The sequence below is a fragment of the Prenolepis imparis genome, unplaced genomic scaffold (assembly GCF_030444845.1).
Source record: "Prenolepis imparis isolate NDT839.2.m4 unplaced genomic scaffold, iyPreImpa1.0 SCAF_4, whole genome shotgun sequence".
Taxonomy (NCBI): Eukaryota; Metazoa; Arthropoda; class Insecta; order Hymenoptera; family Formicidae; genus Prenolepis; species Prenolepis imparis.
The window spans coordinates 11842059-11856420 of record NW_028141162.1 but is presented as its reverse complement, the minus strand read 5'-3'; the positions used below and the strand labels follow the sequence as shown (position 1 = coordinate 11856420).

At 33.7% G+C, this 14362-nt stretch overlaps 3 protein-coding genes across 7 annotated transcripts; 1 reads left to right on the top strand and 2 right to left on the bottom strand.

The window, feature by feature from the left end:
• The first annotated feature begins 482 nt into the window (after positions 1-482).
• On the top strand, positions 483-4734 carry Ilers (Isoleucyl-tRNA synthetase). Its single transcript, XM_083035969.1, has one exon. It carries the CDS (start codon positions 623-625, stop codon positions 4301-4303), a length of 3681 nt encoding a protein of 1226 aa, XP_082892095.1. The 5' UTR covers positions 483-622; the 3' UTR covers positions 4304-4734.
• Positions 4735-5184: 450 nt separating this feature from the next.
• LOC145935006 (transmembrane and ubiquitin-like domain-containing protein 1) lies at positions 5185-8484 on the bottom strand. Of its 3 annotated transcripts, none has more exons than XM_083035984.1 (4): positions 8347-8484; positions 7441-7769; positions 7051-7363; positions 5185-6832 (listed from the first exon to the last, which is right to left on the bottom strand). In XM_083035984.1, exons 2-4 carry the CDS (start codon positions 7751-7753, stop codon positions 6376-6378), a joined length of 1083 nt encoding a protein of 360 aa, XP_082892110.1. In that variant the 5' UTR covers positions 7754-7769; positions 8347-8484; the 3' UTR covers positions 5185-6375. The 3 variants fall into 3 exon arrangements, with proteins under 3 accessions (XP_082892110.1, XP_082892109.1, XP_082892111.1); XM_083035983.1 differs by having other exon boundaries at positions 7988-8440; XM_083035985.1 differs by having other exon boundaries at positions 8069-8440.
• A 233-nt stretch (positions 8485-8717) lies between these two features.
• Positions 8718-13105, bottom strand: LOC145934999 (ATPase family gene 2 protein homolog A). 3 transcript variants are annotated; one of them, XM_083035971.1, is made up of 6 exons: positions 12977-13105; positions 12250-12437; positions 11995-12180; positions 10492-11912; positions 10169-10435; positions 8718-9542 (listed from the first exon to the last, which is right to left on the bottom strand). In XM_083035971.1, the coding sequence occupies exons 2-6, from the start codon at positions 12434-12436 to the stop codon at positions 9213-9215; spliced, it is 2391 nt and encodes a 796-aa protein (XP_082892097.1). In that variant the 5' UTR covers position 12437; positions 12977-13105; the 3' UTR covers positions 8718-9212. The 3 variants fall into 3 exon arrangements, with proteins under 3 accessions (XP_082892097.1, XP_082892096.1, XP_082892098.1); XM_083035970.1 differs by lacking the exon at positions 12977-13105 and adding an exon at positions 12912-12934; XM_083035972.1 differs by lacking the exon at positions 12977-13105 and adding an exon at positions 12709-12838.
• Positions 13106-14362: the final 1257 nt, after the last annotated feature.

Sequence of the window (14362 nt, the reverse complement as noted above, 5' to 3'; positions counted from 1 at the left end):
TGATAATTAATTTATTAGAGATTTTTATTTCTTTACCATTTTTTTTATATATGAAGATTTATAAACTGTTATAAAAGAAATAATAACGATATAAAATAAAAAAATAGAAGCTTGCTAAATAAATAATTAAATACTTAATTTCATTCAAACAGTACTTATCCCTGTGTATTGTTAAGAAAATGAAAATTGTTTTTTTAATTCTCATGTCATTATTTCTGTCTCACTTTTTTCTCTTATTACACGAAATATAAACAAAGCCGATACTTTTTACTTTTATCTTTCTTTTAGGAATATGGAAAAAGATCATATTTTAAAATTCAAAATCTCCAATCATTCTTCGATAATATCGAGAAATTCTTCACGACTTTATTGTAGACTAAGCCTAATGCGATTGGCGCAGCCATATTTTTAGTCCAGCGATCGACATGCGCATTAAAAACTTGATATATCAAGAATAATCAAGAAGTGTCTCTACTATATACTTGTATACTGTGACGTGTCGAGGAATGATGAAAACCTGCGCATGTGCATAAAGACCTCGTGCGAGACGTTTTGTGCGGTTCACTTTTCGGTTTCTTCTCCTCGGAATTAGTGTACGTTCAGGTTCAGATTATATGTAACAATGTCTCGTTACTTAGAAATCGGTGAATCGCGTCCTCAGTACGATGCTGACTTTGAAATAAATGACAATCCTAAAAAAATGAGATTGCCGGATATCATGAATTTCGTGCTGGAGGAACAGAGGACGCTGAACAAATGGGACGCTGAGGAGACGTTCGAAACGAGCATGGAACTGTCACAGGGCAAGCCTAGGTTTTCGTTTTACGATGGTCCGCCATTCGCTACCGGTCTTCCGCATTACGGCCACATTCTAGCCGGCACCATAAAGGACATCGTGACGAGGTACGCGTATCAATCCGGCCACCACGTGGATCGTCGATTTGGTTGGGATTGCCACGGATTACCGGTGGAGAATGAGGTAGACAAGGAGTATAACATCAAGGGACCCGATGACGTGGCCAAAATAGGTATCGAAGAGTACAATCGCAGGTGCCGTAAGATCGTAATGAAATATTCCGACGAGTGGGAAAGACTTGTCTCACGAACGGGCCGATGGGTGAACTTCGCGGACGACTACAAAACCATGTATCCGTGGTACATGGAGTCCATCTGGTACATCTTCAAGCAGTTATACAATAAAGGTCTCATCTACAGGGGCTTTAAGGTGATGCCGTATTCCACTGGTTGTAACACGGTGCTGGCCAACTTCGAAGCTAGTCAGAATTACAAAGATGTTCAAGATCCATCTGTGGTGGTGGCCTTCCCTTTACTGGACGAACCAGGTGTGTCCCTGTTGGCATGGACAACCACTCCTTGGACGTTGCCTAGTAACTTGGCGCTATGTGTCAATCCAACCTTGGAATATGCAGAGGTTAAGGATAATTCTTCCGGTACTATTTATATCATGTTAGAAGCTCAATTGAAGCTTGTTTTCAAATCCCCAGATTTTTACACTGTACTGGGTAAGAGAAAGGGCGCCGATCTGAAAGGAAAGGAATATGAACCACCATTTCCATATTTCATAAATTATAGAGCGAAGGGTGCTTTCAAAGTATTGAACGATACTTACGTCACAGCGGAGACAGGAACTGGTATCGTCCATCAAGCTCCGTACTTCGGTGAAGATGATTATCGATGCTGTTTAGAAGCCGGTATAATAACGAAGGAAGACGATATTGTATGTCCCGTGGACAACACAGGTTGTTTCGTGGAGCCGGTTCGCGATTTTCTCGGCAAGTACGTCAAGGATGCGGACAAGGAGATAATAAAGTACCTGCGAACTAAGGATAAATTGATCGTTAATAGTCAAATAAAACACAGTTATCCGTATTGCTGGAGAACCGACACACCGCTCATTTACAGAGCCGTACCCTCTTGGTTTATCAGAGTAGAGTTGATCAAGGACCAGCTAGTGGCGGCAAACAGCGAAACTTTTTGGGTACCTAGTTACGTGAAGGATAAACGATTCGGCAATTGGCTGCGTGACGCCCGTGACTGGGCCATCAGCAGAAATCGCTACTGGGGCAATCCTATACCGCTGTGGATCTCCGATGACCAGGAGGAAATCGTGTGCGTAGGCAGCATCGAGGAGCTGGAGCGTTTGACGGGCACGAAAATAACGGATATCCATCGCGAGAGCATCGACCACTTGGAGATACCGTCGAAACGTCCAGGTCATCCGCCGTTGCGTCGCATCCCCGAGGTTTTCGACTGCTGGTTCGAGTCCGGTTCCATGCCGTACGCACAGATACATTATCCGTTCGACAATCAATGGGTGAGTTTGGAGGAATGTTTCCCGGCGGACTTTATCGCCGAGGGAATCGATCAGACGCGCGGCTGGTTCTACACGCTTCTGGTGATATCCACCGCGCTATTCGGCAAGGCGCCGTACAAGAATCTCGTCATCAACGGTTTGGTCCTCGCGCAGGACGGCCAGAAGATGTCGAAGCGCAAGAAGAATTATCCCGATCCTATGGACATAATCAATGAGTACGGAGCGGATGCCCTACGGCTCTATCTCATCAATTCGCCGGTCGTAAAAGCCGAGATTTTGCGATTCAGGGAGGAAGGTGTTCGTGACATCATCAAGGACGTTCTTCTCCCCTGGTACAACGCGTTCCGGTTTCTTATACAAAATATCGATCATTTCGAGCATATCACGAAACAGTCATTTGCATTTGATGAAACAAGTCCTTCTTACTCCGACAATATAATGGATAAATGGATATTATCTTTCACCCAGACGCTATTGATTTTCGTGAATAAAGAGATGAAGGAATATAGATTGTATACCGTAGTACCTTACTTGATCAAATACATAATGAATCTTACAAATTGCTACGTGAGGATGAACAGGAAGCGTATCAAGGGAGAAACCGATGACCTTGATGATTGCAAGAATGCGTTGAATACTCTATTTCTGGTTATTTATACAATGGTGCGAGTCTACGCGCCATTTATGCCGTTTGTAACAGAATTTATGTTCGGCTGGATGTCACGGTGGTTGCCTGTGGAGAAGAATGCCTTATTACATAACAGTGTACATTTTCAAATGTTACCACAACCGTGTGAGCATTTGATAAACAAGAGCATAGAAAAGGCAGTAACACGCATGCAGATTGTCATCGACTTGGCGCGTATCGTCCGAGACAGGAAGACCATACCCACGAAATATCCCTTGCGAGAAATCGTAGTGATTCACCATGACGACGAGGTATTGACGGACATTCTTCTGATGAAGACGTATATACTCGACGAACTCAACGTCAAAAAATTAACGGTCACCACCGACAAGGAGAAATACGGCGTGACTCTGAGAGCCGAACCGGATCACAAGGCTCTCGGTGTTCGCTTGAAAGGCGAGTCCAAGCAGATTATACAGGCCATCAAAGAACTGTCCAACGAACAGTTGCAGGAATTCATCGCCATGAAGAAGATCGTCGTGCAGGGTCATACACTCGATAAGCAGGATCTGCGCCTGATGTTCGACTTTAGCGGTCCGGCCGCCCAGGAATTGGCAAAGCAAGGTCAATACGTAGCTCACAACCTGGGAAATCTACTGATCCTCCTGGACGTCACTCGCGACGAGGAGCTAAATAACGAGGGAATAGCGCGAGAAATGATCAATCGAGTACAGAAGTTACGAAAGAGGACTCGTCTCATACCAACTGATGAAGCTTTCGTATATTACAAGATCAAGAACGTGGATGATAATTTAGCCAAGGTGATCGTCAGTCACAAGAAAATCATCGAAAACGCGACCAAGACTCCGTTAAAAAATATTGCGGACTCACCTCAGGATCCTAGCCACTTCATTTTCTACAGCGAACTGCAGATAATCAGAGATGAAGAATTGATGCTCTGGGTGACTCGGAAACAAGCCGACATGTCCAAACAATATATAGACTTGAAGATACGGAGGGCTCACGTCTTCTTCACACTCGAGCGTTTACAACTGAGATACGACGCGGCGTTCAATGGTCATAAACATGAAGATCGTGTGAAGGTTTTGTTGTACGTCGAACAACTCGGCATCATAACGTACAAACGCCTGAAACAGGAGATTGAGTTGATATTCGGTATTTACGGTTGTTCGTACGACTTATATCTTCAAAATGAAAAGCTTAATGTAACGATGGACAATACACCAGTAGATATAGACTTGTTAAACGAACAGCTAATAAAAGTCGTGCCCTCAGGAATCTTACCAATGGAGACACACACCTCTGATGATGATGATTGATTATGATGATGATGATGATAATGATAGCTACGTGACAGAAGGGATCCAAATACACTGACCGTAAATCTCATAAACAAGAATCATTATTATACTTTATAATAGTAAGTTCCTAAAAAAAAGAGACAAATGTTATATCTTCAAATTAGATGAAAATTGAGTGAGAGTTAATTATTCAGTTTTTTTTTTCATTAATAAGTATTAGATTAAAAGTATTTACTATAAAGCTTAATTAGAAAATAATATGTACCTTTTCTTTTTTTTTTTTTATTTGAGTATCTCTTAAATTAATATTGCAGCACATTTTCATTGTTTCTTTGACACATAATGATTTAATATTTTATAATTTAACATCATTATGTATAAAACAAATGCAGTCTTCAATAAAAGTTTTTATTCATATCGGTCATTTTGTAAATAAAAAAAAATAAAATTATAATTATATATATATTTTAAGATTACTTCTCTTACCTATAATTTTATTATACTTATTTCCCATTATCGTGTTTCAGTATTATAAAAATGTATAATTTGTGATTATTATAATATTATATTGTATGAAAAAACATTAGAGACAGATAACAGATAATATAAATCTTAACATATTGTTTTTCAAACTATTGGTTTATATTTATTTTTATATATTTATTATTGTAGGAAATAAGGAGAGCATATGTATGATAAAAGTATCAAATAAATAGACATTTATTGGCATTTTAAAACAATCATAATAATTATTAATTTAACTTTAACAAATTATATGATACAGTAAGTCACAGAGACAATAATATACTTCTTGTTATGCTATAAACATTTTTGGTAATAATCATATTTGTATTTTTATATCTGAATTTTTATTTGTTCGCCATAAATATCCATTTGGGTTTTTTAGAAAAGGCTGATTTTATTGACGCATGCAATTCTTTCTCACATACAAATTGTACAACATAAGCAAGCATTGCTCCTAGCTTGCCATATTTTGATATAAACTGTAAATAATGTTATATCCTTATTTTCTAAATTTATTATTCATGTAGAACTCAATTTTATTTTAATGGTAATTGTAATCTTACACATCATTAAACGTAGCTGTTTGCATTCTCACACAATGTTTGAATGTGTAAAATAACTTCATTAAACTCAGCGAATAAAAACATTTATGATGTATACTTGATACTAATTGTCATTCGCATAGCACCAACAATATAACGCATTAAAAAAATTCAAAGAAAATTAACTATATAAATAAATATATTTTTAGAATGTATATTTTTATATATTAATTTTATATATTAATTATATTTTCTTTTATATTATATTAAAGTTAATTAAAATCGTAATTAAGATTGAAATAAATAAATTAATATTTTGTCAGTATTTAATGCTTATATTTTCTTACTGAATGGTAAGTTATCTTTTCAGAATTATATTTAACAAAAAAAATCTACATAATTTACTTATGCAAGATATTTTTCCTATTATTATACAATACAAACAAGTGATATTTATTGTGGAAATTATATAATATATATATATATATATATATATATATATATATATATACACACACATACATATATACATATATATTATATTGAAAATTTTCTACAAAAAATGTCACGTTTAGATTTTACGCGATTATTTAACACTTCTTGTATTTCTATATAGGATGCTTGATTACTTTTGTAGCCAACCAGTTTAAATATCTAATAAAAATAAAAAATATAATCTAAAAAAAAACTATCTGAAATAGAAATGTGCATTGCACGTTATACATTATGTTCTGTAATCTCTCTTTAATTAAGCAACTCGTGGAGACACAAATCAAGATTAACACTTATTATCAAAATTATAAAAATGAAATTGTATAGTAAACTCATTCTTATTAATGATAAACCTGATTTCGAAAGTGTTACACTAAAAAGTAAAATGTTCAACAATCAAGATTGCTATTTGATTAATGGTCAAATAGTAATCTCGTTAAATCAAGCGCATATGTACGTTAAATCATATGTTAAACCATTTGTATTTTAAAGTGCTTTCATTAACATATACACAAAGTAGTAGTCACCGTTTTATTCGACGTTTCGAATGTTATCTTGATCGGGAAAGAAGTTGCTAAATAGGGAGACGGTAAAGATCGCGGTTAGCGCGTAAAGTGCAAGCGTGGTCGTCGCGGTAAAGAGTTGAGCGTAATGATACCGCGAGTACCACGCGAGACCTAGGACAATCGTCAGGATGCTTACTAAGAGTCGACTCAGATCCCATTCATTGTGCACCGAACTGAGACCCGTGCCGGTGGGCAGATCCGAGAACGGTTGAGAATTAAAATAGATGGACGACGAGTTCTCCAACGTAGACGTCTGGGACGACGGTGCGGTAGTCGGCCGCGGTTGATGCACCCAACAATGGACCACGCAATCGTTGAATAAGCCGCATTGCTCAAGAGTTTGAGTGTCAGGCTGCAACACGCGGCCATTGAATACTAATCGCACTGATTTATGCGCTTCCAGTTCCATTTGAAAGTGCCTTCTGTAAAATCGAAATTACGAATTAATAACTTTTTTCACATTTTATAATGATTTTACGAATAATGTATAATATATATATGTGATAAGAAATAATATTATATTAACTATATTGCTATCGAAGTAGATTGCAGATTATTGACACACAACATAATTTAAAATAAGAATGTTGTAACTCTTAACAATAAAAACATGATGTATCAATTTAAATTAAGTAATTACCTTTTAAAATCACCTAGCATTTCCTTAAGACTGCCAGTGACTAGTTTCTGATCATCGTTTATGAATTTCAATTTTATGGTGATCTCATTGCTATCGCTTGGAGTTGAGTCTTCTGTTGTACGTTCTGACGAACTACTACCAGTGATTTGGTCTAATGTACTTGTAGAATTATCAGAATTATCTGTCTTAATGGATCTTTGTAACAGTGACGGGTCATCGTTATTGAATGAATCCATGGCTTCGATGAGTACCTCTTCTGTCGCCGTAGATTCAACAATTGGTCTAGCGACTTCTCGAGAAGTTTCGCTAATATCTGATATCGTACACAATATAAAAGAGATTTAACTAACATCTATGCAAAGGAAAGGGATAGGAAAGAAATATATTTACCCATGGCAGATGCATTTGGACAGTTTGATTGCGTACTATCATTATTATCCGAAATCTCAGTCGATTCCTCTTCTGTCGTTTCTAAATTCGGCGGTCGTCCAACATTTTGGATACCGATACTGCTTGTATTCTGATGATTGGCCCTTATCGTCGCGATCCGTGTAGGCGTTCGGTCACGCAATATAAGTACAGTGCGTATCAGCGGCTGATCGGCAATACTCGTCGAACACCAGGCGAGCCATCCAACCAGAAGTATACTCATGACAATGAAAAAGTTCGTGACCTCATCGCCAACTCCCTCGATCAATGACATCTTATTCAAGATAGATCTGTAGAGATAACAACAATATGAATAAAATTGTTTGCATTGCGTCATGATAATATAAATATGTATTATCAGATATTAATCAGTGTCTGTTTGAACGCACAATTAGTCATAAAATAACGATATTATATTCATAAAACTGTCTGTATTAGAATTGTTATTAATTGTATCAAAATATTTTGGACCGAGATAATTGAGACTTATATATAGTGTCTTAATTACTTTTTACACATCTCACAATGATGTTTTCTGTCCACTACTATTAATTATTACAAAATAAAGATAAAAAACAATGTAGCGTACGTAGCAATGAAAATCCGTCAGAGAGGTTATCTCGTCGAAAGACAGAAGCTTGTCAACACAGAACTGTTTTTAAGTAGACGCTGCTCCTTTTTCAGAATCTAAGAACGATGCATCATGACATGCAATCCGATGATTATAATAAAAACTCATGAGTTCTAAAGGAAAAAAAAAAGAAAAAAAACTAAGGTCGCGTTTCTTATATCGTCTCCTCGAGCGAACTGACTCGACACGTTGTTTTTATCGGCAATAGTTTTTATAGACAATTTTTCGTTACGTACTGCTCTCAATGTCGTCGACGTGTATCGCGAACGCAGTAACGATTGCTAACAGCGAGACGTTCGCGAAAATTGGATTGACAAACATCTGGAGATGACGCAGATAGTAGTTTATGACAGATAGCGACTCAACTGGTAAATAATTAATGAGCGATCGTCTCGCTTTCCCCCCCTCTCTCTCTCTTTCTTTGTCATGTGAGACTATCAACTTCGATTATCGCACTCGAATAAATTTTGTCCATCGCTATTTACATTGTAACAAACAAACACCGCGTTCTACAAAGAAATCAGATTTACGACAAAAGTTTATCAATCGCGGGAAGAATACATCTGCGACATATAATTAAATCTTCATATATATTGCACTCGATATAAACTTTTATATGTATTATTTTGACGATTTAATTTTACCACGTTATTGAAGAAATAAATCGTATTGAATATGTAATCGAGATTACGATTCTCGGCGCATATAATACATTTTTGCATTTTTCTATTCTTTCGCGATAACTTTTATACTCATAATCGTTATTATATAATCGATATAAATACGCATCGTATTAATTTTCAACAGGGAAATACGAAGCCATGCATTAATGAATATATACATGCAGGATCGAATTCGAAAGATCCGGGAGACGCATGCATATCTATCACAAAATTATAATTGTTAATTTAAAAAACACTTTAATTAATTAGTCGATTGAATTTAACATGGAATTTGTATATATACATATCGATCAAACTTAATTACCTCTTTCTAAAGTGTGCGAAAAATGTAGGAAAATTGAAATTCGAAGATAAGCAAGATTTTTAAGACCTTTTGTCGCAACAAAAGAAAACGCTTTTATATGTAATCCTCATAATTCTCATGAGACTTTATTCATATAGTTCTCGTAAATGTTGAGGAGGGAAACGGGTGTTCTGGGAGCGACGGTTTTGAATGCGGCTTCGAAATGTTTCTTGGTAACCACGGTGGCGTGAAGACTCTCTTCTAATGCTTTCATGGCGGCTTCGTGACATATCGCTTGGATTTCTGCACCGGTGTAACCTTCCGTTAGATAAACCAAATCCGCGATATTTACTTCATCCGTGATTGGCATATTTCGCAATTTTATGTCAAATATTTCTCGTCTGGTCTCCTCGTCCGGTAGTCCGACGTATATTATACGGTCTAATCGTCCAGGTCGGAGAAGTGCCTGATAGAATTATTATTAACGTAATCATTATCACAATCATAATACTACGAATGCCAAGAAAGATAATTTAGAGATAATATTTGATAGTATTGTTATTCTGTGATAAAATACTGATGACACAATATTTGCGCATTGTTATTATCGTGATATAAATATAGTCAATATTAAAAGAAAATTATAGTAACAATAATATAGATAAAAAGAAGATAACTCAGAGATATAATAAAATATTTTATATTAAGAATTGGATAATGGTAGAAATTTTTTGTGTGTATATATGTTGAGGATAAATTAAATTTTCTTAAAAGAAAAAATAAATTTAAGTTTGCGATTGTTTTGTAAACATATCTTTTTGACAGATATTGATCGCAGTCTCATAATCTGAAATCTTTTTCTACATTATTAAATTTATTTTAAGTTCAATATCTATAAAGAGAATCTAGAAATATTATAAAGATTTCAGATATATATATAAATTTAAAGATTACTTTTTATATATTTATATTAATAAAAAATTGTGTCCTTTTTTGTTTTAAAATAGTTATAATCTTAAAAAATTAATTTCTCTTAGAATTAATTACTACTCCAATTATATGCTTTGGTAATTGATGTATGAAAAAAATTACTTTGTCAATTTTATCTGGTCGATTAGTAGCCGCTACTAATGTGACGCTTCCCAGAGTAGTGACACCGTCGAGTTCAGTCAATAATTGAGCCAACACTCGTTCTTGCACGTTGCTACCACTACCATTGGAAGAGGAACCTCTCTCACCGCCTAATGCATCTATCTCGTCGATAAATATGATAGACGGTGCTACTTGTCTCGCCTTTCGGAATACTTCTCTTACAGCTTTCTCGGATTCGCCGACCCATTTCGAAAATAACTCTGGACCCTATAAACAATTTTACAATACAGTAACGGAAACCCAATCAACATCGAATGACTTACCTTAATATTGAGAAAATTTACTTTACTCTCGGTAGCGAGAGCTTTCGCGATCATAGTTTTCGAACATCCTGGCGGTCCAAACATTAAGACACCTCTAGGAGGTGTAATACCCAATCTTACGAACGCTTCAGGATGTCTTAGCGGCCATTCGACAGCTTGTTTTAATTTTAGTTTTAAATCCTTTTGTCCACCGATGTCTGACCATCTTACATTTGACACTTCCACTAAAACTTCCTTCATAGCTGAAGGTTTTGTTGTAATTAAAGCTTGATGAAAATCAGTTATAGATACTTTTGGTTCATCGTCGAACATATTCTTGTCCTTTTGCTGACGTTTCACTGCGTTAATTAGCGCTTTCGAGCACAAACCATATAAATCTGCACCAACAAAACCATGAGTATCAAATGAAATGCTCTGTATGTCTTCACATGAAAGTGTATTGGGGATTTTTGAAAGTAATTTTATCAGTATTTCTGTACGCATGTTAGGAGTTGGTACATAAATCTCGAATTCCATGTCCAATCTGCCTGGTCTTCTTAGCGAACTATCTACGAAATCTAACTTCGTGGTTGTAGCCATTATTAATACACCACTCTTGGTACTTTGTAGATCATCGAAAAGTGTTATTAGTTGAGCAAGAACTCTCCTCTCATGATCTGTGCTGGAGTTATTTCTTTTAGGACACAAATTATCTATGTCTTCTAATAATATTATACTAGGAGTATTTGACATTGCTTTACTGAATATCTCTTTAAGTTTATTTTCCGTTTCACCGATAGACTTGCTATAGATATCTGAACTGTACACAATAAATGCATTAACATTACATTCTGAAATTATAGCATTGGCTATTATGGATTTACCAACACCAGTGGGGCCATATAACAATAACCCTTTACTTACACCAAAATGCTCTACACTACTTCTGTATTTGCCAATACCTATGATTATTGTAACTATATGTTTTATATCGGATATAAGAGCACTATATCCTCCTATATCTTCAATTCTATATTTCTTTTTTGGAATACTATTTCCATCTTCTGCAATATTCAAGACTGTCCATTTTGTTGTGTACAATGCTTTGTAAAAAGTTATTTTTGCTCGATTAGTTGTCAGATTTATGTTTTTAAAAGCTTCTGATAGATCATTTCCATCAATTTGCTCTTTCTTGGTTTCATCCGTCTTGATTTGAACAATTTTGTATGCTAGCTTCTTTCCATAATATGGCACACTAATTCTATTGCCAACAGCAAATATCTTGTGCTCGTTAAAATATTTAAAAATATTATCGAGTTCTGCGCTTACATTGGATATTAAATGTTTTCCCAATTGATTCATTACAATCTCTTTAGCAATATAGATATCAGATTTGAACAAATATACTTTTACTAATCCCACAAGATTATTTAATTCAATAGCTAAAAATAATAAAAAAGAAAAGATGATTCTGTTAATTTCTTCAAGTTAAGCTTGATAAATAAGTAAGTTTGACATATTTACCATGCTTTGTTAAAGAAACACTTGTCAAACTTTTCTCATTAGTTGGCCAAGCTGTTTTAACAACTACCTCATCTTTGGTTGCAACAACAGTCGGTGATCCAATAGCAATATCGCATAATTGGAAAGCAGACTGTGATATAAACACCATATCATTAGCATCCCTCTCAGAGATATGTTTGGGTAATTCTACAAGATATATAATTGTGGCCTAAAGAGATATGCAAATAAAAATGACAATTAAAATTAGTTACATACCTTGCGATTGGAAAACTTCTATCGTGCTGTACAAAACTCCACCAGAGATAAAAGAATGGTTCCAATTTTCTGTGGAAGGTGGACAGTTTGCTTCGTGCAATAAAATCTCTTTCTGTGTCAGAGCACATTGACACTTGTCGCACTGTTGCCATGATGATGACAAACTCTTTCTTGATTTAGTAGACATGCTGTAAATATGACATATTTTTTAAAGAATGTGTGTGTGTCTTGTTCTTATATACAATATTTTATTAAAGTAAATATTTAGTTTGTAACTCGTTATTTAATTAAATAAAAGTTTGATGATTCTTCGATGTCTATTTAAACATATACAAATAAAAAAAAAAGATTTACAAAGTAAAAATTGTCATTTGAAACTATAGTAAGAAACTATAGTAAAGAAAGTTAAAAAAAAATTTATTTAAAATAAAACATTCAAAATGTGATAGATTTTCTAACCTTCATAATCATATAACTTTAAAAATCATAATTTTCAGCTTATAACTTTATTAATAGTATATAAAGGAAAAATTTTTATCTTTTGAAAATCTTTATATAAGATTTTCAAAAGATCTCTATATATAAATATCTCTATATATAAGAAAAGACTTCAAGTGAGAATATTTTTATCAAAATCTTGGAAGTAGAGAATTTATCTTAACCTGTTCATGTATAAGAAAGTTAAGTTATGCATTTATTCGTAAGACTTATAACTTTGGATTTTTACCTATTTCATAAGAATTAAGATAAATATATTTATCAATCAGTCGAGAGTTTTTTATATATTGACTATAAACTTATATAAATAATAAAAAGGATTGAAGAATAGGTTAACTCGATTGACTTTATTTGTAATGAAAAAAACGCGAGTCGCTTTTCGATAAATCGATATTTATCGACGAATCGATTAAACTAAATATCGATTATTTACGTGACGTTCAATTATATAATTTTTTATATAAGGAGAATTCGAAAATGTGTAATTTACAGTAAATTTAAAAAGAATTTAGAGATTAAAAAATATATATATCAAAATATATCCGTATATACCAATTTCCCTAATATTTACAAATTCGACATTTTCTTTATTTTTTATTATAAATGATTATATTTATACATATTATCTACATTTTATTTTATTTACCTCGCACATGAATGCATAAGAAATAATCTAATTATAAAGTCCATTTATAAGATATAAAATTTATGAAAATCTAACATTAAATGAGAAAGACAGAAACATTAAAAAAAATATATATATATATACATATATATAAATTAAATATTTCCCTTCACAAACTATATATATATGTATATATTTAATAGTTCTTTATATTCTTATATATACAATTGTTAGATTGTTTTTTCTGCAGCATCAAATTAATTAAAACATATTTAATTTCATATATCAATGCAATTATAAATAAGAATAATTTAATAATGAATTTTACTACTTAAATATTTGAAATTAATTTAAAAAAAATAAAAATAAAAACTACATCCGAATCTAAACGCGTGTGAATTAAAATACGCAAAATAAATATTTCGAGAAATTATTTTTATGAAAAAAATTATCATTTCAATGATTCTAATATAATTCTTATAACTTTATTTTTAAATCCTGATTTTATAGTAATTTTGACTCGGACACATTTGAACAGAAAAGAACATTATTACTTTTAATTAAGTTCGACGTGTTGCTTTTATCTTTTCTTAGTTAAATAATTTTATTTTGTTTGACAAATAAATAACTAGCACTAATATCGACATTAATACCTGTAGAAATAGAAGTGTTTCCTCGATTAAAGGTGATCTCTAAACTAAAAATGGTAACGTCTCACAATAAGTCCAGATCATCGGATTATGTTCAGACTCAGTCTCCACCATCAGCGTCTGACTCATACATGTTTCCCATCCTTCTGATGTGATTCTGTAAATCACACATCGAAGAGCTTCAGTAATATATTTATTCTGATTCTTTCGATTTACATCCTTCTAATTTAAAACACATACGCCACGGCGTATAAAACATGAAAAAATGTCTCATTGCGGATGAAATTAAAGACATTACTTAATTGGGATACTTTTTACCCCTGTAAAATTAATATATTCT